This window comes from Pseudophryne corroboree, chromosome 10 (genome assembly GCF_028390025.1).
Source record: "Pseudophryne corroboree isolate aPseCor3 chromosome 10, aPseCor3.hap2, whole genome shotgun sequence".
NCBI classification, from domain to species: Eukaryota; Metazoa; Chordata; class Amphibia; order Anura; family Myobatrachidae; genus Pseudophryne; species Pseudophryne corroboree.
In genome coordinates this window covers 44,162,687-44,168,686 of record NC_086453.1, presented here as the reverse complement: position 1 = coordinate 44,168,686, position 6,000 = coordinate 44,162,687, and the positions used below count along the sequence as shown (strand labels likewise).

The 6,000-nt window shown below is 46.6% G+C and overlaps 1 protein-coding gene across 1 annotated transcript in view; it reads right to left on the bottom strand.

Moving 5' to 3' along the window:
* Window positions 1–2,770: 2,770 nt before the first annotated feature.
* The window catches only part of PPP2R1A (protein phosphatase 2 scaffold subunit Aalpha), a 79,031-nt gene continuing 75,801 nt past the window's right edge, over window positions 2,771–6,000 (bottom strand). The window contains exons 14-15 of the mRNA XM_063942330.1: window positions 4,293–4,384; window positions 2,771–3,661 (exon numbers count right to left, since the gene is read on the bottom strand). Coding sequence (XP_063798400.1) covers window positions 3,645–3,661; window positions 4,293–4,384 — 109 coding nt within the window. The 3' untranslated portion in view covers window positions 2,771–3,644. The remainder of the gene's footprint in view (window positions 3,662–4,292; window positions 4,385–6,000) is intronic.

Genomic DNA, 6,000 nt, shown 5'->3' with positions numbered 1-6,000 from the left:
CTTTTCTTGTTGTAGGAGGGGTAATTTGATTATCACCTGTGGGAATACAGCTTGTGAATTGTTTCCCATACTGCCTCCTTGTCGGAGGGAGACCTTGGTAAACCAGACTTCAGGAGCCTGCGAAGGGGAAACGTCTCGACATTCCAATCTGTACCCCTGGGATACTACATGTAGGATCCAGGGGTCCTGTACGGTCCCAGCGTCATGCTGAGAGCTTGGCAGAAGCGGTGGAACGCTTCTGTTCCTGGGAATGGGCTGCCTGCTGCAGTCTTCTTCCCTTTCCTCTATCCCTGGGCAGATATGACTCTTATAGGGACGAAAGGACTGAGGCTGAAAAGACGGTGTCTTTTTCTGCAGAGATGTGACTTAGGGTAAAAACGGTGGATTTTCCAGCAGTTGCCGTGGCCACCAGGTCCGATGGACCGACCCCAAATAACTCCTCTTCCTTTATACGGCAATACACCTTTGTGCCGTTTGGAATCTGCATCACCTGACCACTGTCGTGTCCATAAACATCTTCTGGCAGATATGGACATCGCACTTACTCTTGATGCCAGAGTGCAAATATCCCTCTGTGCATCTCGCATATATAGAAAATGCATCCTTAAAATGCTCTATAGTCAATAAAATACTGTCCCTGTCAAGGGTATCAATATTTTTAGTCAGGGAATCCGACCAAGCCACCCCAGCTCTGCACATCCAGGCTGAGGCGATCGCTGGTCGCAGTATAACACCAGTATGTGTGTATATACTTTTTATGATATTTTCCAGCCTCCTGTCAGCTGGCTCCTTGAGGACGGCCCTATCTATAGACGGTACCGCCACTTCTTTTGATAAGCGTGTGAGCGCCTTATCCACCCTAAGGGGTGTTTCCCAACGCGCCCTAACTTCTGGCGGGAAAGGGTATACCGCCCATAATTTTCTATCGGGGGGAACCCACGCATCATCACACACTTCATTTAATTTATCTGATTCAGGAAAAACTACGGTAGTTTTTTCACATCCCACATAATACCCTCTTTTGTGGTACTTGTAGTATCAGAAATATGTAACACCTCCTTCATTGCCCTTAACGTGTGGCCCTAATAAGGAATACGTTTGTTTATTCACCGTCGACACTGGATTCAGTGTCCGTGTCGACCGACTAAAGTAAACGGGCGTTTTAAAACCCCTGACGGTGTTTCTGAGACGTCTGGACCGGTACTAATTGTTTGTCGGCCGTCTCATGTCGTCAACCGACCTTGCAGCGTGTTGACATTATCACGTAATTCCCTAAATAAGCCATCCATTCCGGTGTCGACTCCCTAGAGAGTGACATCACCATTACAGGCAATTGCTCCGCCTCCTCCCAACATCGTCCTCATACATGTCGACACACACGTACCGACACACAGCACACACACAGGGAATGCTCTGATAGAGGACAGGACCCACTAGCCCTTTGGAGAGACAGAGGGAGAGTTTGCCAGCACACACCAAAAACGCTATAATTATATAGGGACAACCTTATATAAGTGTTTTCCCTTATAGCATCTTTTATATATTTCTAACGCCAAATTAGTGCCCCCCCTCTCTGTTTTAACCCTGTTTCTGTAGTGCAGTGCAGGGGAGAGCCTGGGAGCCTTCCCTCCAGCCTTTCTGTGAGGGAAAATGGCGCTGTGTGCTGAGGAGATAGGCCCCGCCCCTTTTTCGGCGGGCTCGTCTCCCGCTCTTTAATGGATTCTGGCAGGGGTTAAATATCTCCATATAGCCCCCGGAGGCTATATGTGAGGTATTTTTAGCCAAAAAAGGTTTTCATTTGCCTCCCAGGGCGCCCCCCTCCCAGCGCCCTGCACCCTCAGTGACTGCCGTGTGAAGTGTGCTGAGAGGAAATGGCGCACAGCTGCAGTGCTGTGCGCTACCTTAAGAAGACTGAGGAGTCTTCTGCCGCCGATTCTGGACCTCTTCTCGTTTCAGCATCTGCAAGGGGGCCGGCGGCGAGGCTCCGGTGACCATCCAGGCTGTACCTGTGATCGTCCCTCTGGAGCTAATGTCCAGTAGCCAAAGAAGCCAATCCATCCTGCACGCAGGTGAGTTCACTTCTTCTCCCCTAAGTCCCTCGTTGCAGTGATCCTGTTGCCAGCAGGACTCACTGTAAAATAAAAAACCTAAGCTAAACTTTTCTAAGCAGCTCTTTAGGAGAGCCACCTAGATTGCACCCTTCTCGGCCGGGCACAAAAATCTAACTGAGGCTTGGAGGAGGGTCATAGGGGGAGGAGCCAGTGCACACCACCTGATCCTAAAGCTTTACTTTTTGTGCCCTGTCTCCTGCGGAGCCGCTATCCCCCATGGTCCTTTCAGGAACCCCAGCATCCACTAGGACGATAGAGAAATGATGCTTTCGGGCCTAATCCCTCTTCCAAACAGCAGGTAGAAACATCTCAAGACTCAATGTTCTACAGCTGAAGCAACCATGCAACTCCTGCGCCGCTAACCTCAAGCCACATCGCAATTACCTAGATATGGAGCCAGCGACACTGCATTGTGCCAGGTCACATTACAATAACATGCACATTACTACCATGCCATAGAACAGACCACTTTACACTGTGCTCAGGAGACCAGGTAACCAGAATAGCATCCATCGTGGTTAATAGCGATCATTCATCTGGTTTCACTGTTGTATCGCACGTGGATCTGGTCTCCATAATCTTTGTCCGTATTACGGTAAGCAGTACTTGCTCTATAGAATACACAGAAAATGTGTTTTCATTGCATTCCACACAATATATAGGAATTTAAAATGTATTTTTTTTATTTTACAACCAAGGCAGCTTGGGTGATGAATAGCCTGTTACACTTCAAATAGTTCAATGGTGCAGTTTATAACACTAGTAAATGGCAATTTCTGTATATACTCACGTATCTTACCAAACTTATGACATTTTTGAAGGTATCGAAAACAAAAAAGCTTGTAGCTATAGGTGAAGTTGTTGATTGTATAAAGAAAAGCAATATACTATACTTTTCCAGACAGAATCAGAGTAGCGCGTACACAATTACAATATGGAAATGTAGTGTTTTAAAATTCCAGCGGATTCCAAACGTAGTGAGTGAAGGTGGCGCCACGAAATTGCACGAGTGTGGCAATCCTTTGTCAGCCCCTCACGCAACACTCTGATAGAGAGTTACAGTACCTAGGAGCACAGCCCCAGGTGGACTGATAGAGGATTGCCCAACCATTACCAAACATTTAAACAGAATTGTATAGGAATAAAAAACACAGGCCTGAAAGATATTTCACAAAAATAAAAAAAGCCGCCAAATTTCCTTCCCCAATATAATTGGTTTATTCCGAGTCATAAAAACAAAGCACCCATATGAACAAACGATCCCCGTTCGGTATCCATCAGAACAATGAAATAGCATATTAGGGTTGAAAGTCACAGCCGATAATTTGTTGTTGAGTAATGATGATGAGGGCTATAGGAAGGTAGCAGAGATCCAGGAGGCTGTGGGAGAGAAGACGACACCACTGAGCAGGACTGAACCAAGGGTTCGTTACGGTGTAGAGCCAGAAGCACAAACGATAGTTGGAGTCGTGCAGGGAAGAGTGTTGCCCTAGTGGTAGCGGTGGCACCGCGGGCTTCTGAAAATTGGTATTCTCATGCCAGAGCCAGCACTAGGAGAAAAAGGAACACAGTGTAATCACTCTCGCACACTTGAAGATAAAAAAAAAATAAGCAAGCACAAGTTGTACAAGACTTTTCCACCGCAATAGCTAAAAGCTGTGTGCCCTAAGACAACTTACAATCACAGAGTAGCCCGCGGAACTTTCTAATCGTAGACTAGTAGTGCCAAAGACTGAATTACTTCTACCACCCTCAGTGAGGAAGTTCCTGGTATGCTGATGTATTGAGTCTAGGGTATACCATCACCTTAGGGAAGGATGGCGGAGGGGGGGGCTGGGGTTTCATTCATAGCCAGGTTCATCAAAGCCAAGCAGATCCCATAGGATAAGCCATCCCAGCATCACCAGTATCTAATGGAGGCGGGGGTGGGTCACTCATTGTATCTCGACAGACATGTGGGTGCGAGCTGCAGGAAGGGGAAGGCAGTTCAGTACCAATTGGAGGTATGGCACGAGACAATGAAAGACTTGTAGACAAGGATTACTGGACAGTGCTCGGGACAAGTGTAAGGAAGGAGGGCCCTGCCTGGGAGGGCTTGCATGCAAAGATTCTTTAATGAAATTTAAACAAAGAAAAATGTCACAACCAGCACCGGCTCCCAGCCACTATTACAGTACATACCTGTAAGTGCTTCTTGTGCAAAGTATTTCACATCAACATCTTGGTCTTGAGTTAGCTTCTCCAGGACTGGTTTCACATCATTCATCAAGGTACTAAAAACGAGAGATCAAAGCAGCTTTTAGCTACTTTAAATAGAAGGAAGACGGTAATTTGAGATAATCCTCACAGAGATATGTTTTCCTCTAGGCGTTCCAGCACTGTGCACATTAGGACTGACACTTATCTTGCTATAAATATCTCAATCAGTATTTGGAGTAGCATCCTTACATTACACATATATAAAGAACAGTTACTCTTGCTTTTCCCTGTAAACCAACATTAAAGCAGTATCCAGTATATAAATGCCACATTTAGGAGCAGACATAGCTTGAGTTATGAGCAGCAACACATCTTCTCCACAGTGGTTACAAAGTCCTTGTTTTCATTTGGGGCAGTGAGGTGAACCATTCATTGTTCCTGTGGATGTTGCCTGGGGCAATAGGATGTAACTGGTGGTTGTGTGCCACATTTAAACACGCCAAGACCAACGTCCTGATGTAACCAGCCCCTTATAAACACACATGCACTATGATACTCTTTTTTTGAGAATTATATTGTGACCACCCAGTTTCTCCGACAGATTTAGCTGTTCTGTACCTCTCGCTAAAACACGAACAGGGGGTTGCTATGTGAATCAATGAAATGTAATTCTATTTTGATGTGGCAGATGACAACACAATGCAAATGTTACACCATACTGGGGTAGATTCGCGATTACAGTAAGGAGATTTATGGTAGACTTCCCATGGTTAAATCTCTTTCTGCATGGTACACTGGGTTCCACAGGGAATACATTGGGTGCAGAGATGGATCTTGTTCCAAAGGCACAAACAGGCTAAAGCTTTAGACTGTCCCAGGATGCATTGCAGGGCCTCCTCTATAAAACCCCGCCTCCAGGCACCGTGAGCTCAGTTTTAGTTAACCAGTCCAATGCAGAAGCAGGTAAAAGGAGGCAGATGTTAGTCACATAGAACCACGTTCTCACGACAGGAGAAGGGATTAGCGGCTAATGCCATACAAACCAAAAGAATGCCATGCAAATACAAAAGAAGCTAAGTGCGTCAGGGTGGGCGCCCTGTGGAACCCAGTGTACCTCGCAGAAAGATTTAACCATGGTAAGTCTACCATAAATCTCCTTTTCTGCAGCGGGGTACACTGTGTACCACAGGGAATACATTGGGGAAGTCCTAAAGCAGTTCCTCAAGGGAGGGGATGCACCTTAGCGGGTATAAGAACCCAAAGGAAGCATCCTGGGAGGCGGAAGTATCACTGGCAAAGAACCTAATGAACGTGTTCACTGAGGACCATGTAGCCGCCTTGCACAATTGTTCTGCGGATGCGCCACGTTGGGCCGCCCAAGAAGATCCAACAGACCGAGTAGAATGAGCCTTAATAGCAGCAGGAGCCGGGAGCCCAGCCTGCGCATAAGCTTGTGCAATCACCATTCTAATCCATCTGGCCAAGGTCTGCTTATTCGCAGGCCAGCCACGTTTGTGGAAACCAAAAAGTACAAAGAGGGTATCTGACCTCCTAATAGAGGCAGTCCTCTCCACATAAACACGGAAAGCCCTTACCACATCCAAAGACCGCTCTTTGGAGGACAAGTCAGAAGAGATGAAGGCAGGAACCACAATCTCTTGGTTAAGGTGAAAAGATGACACCACTTTAG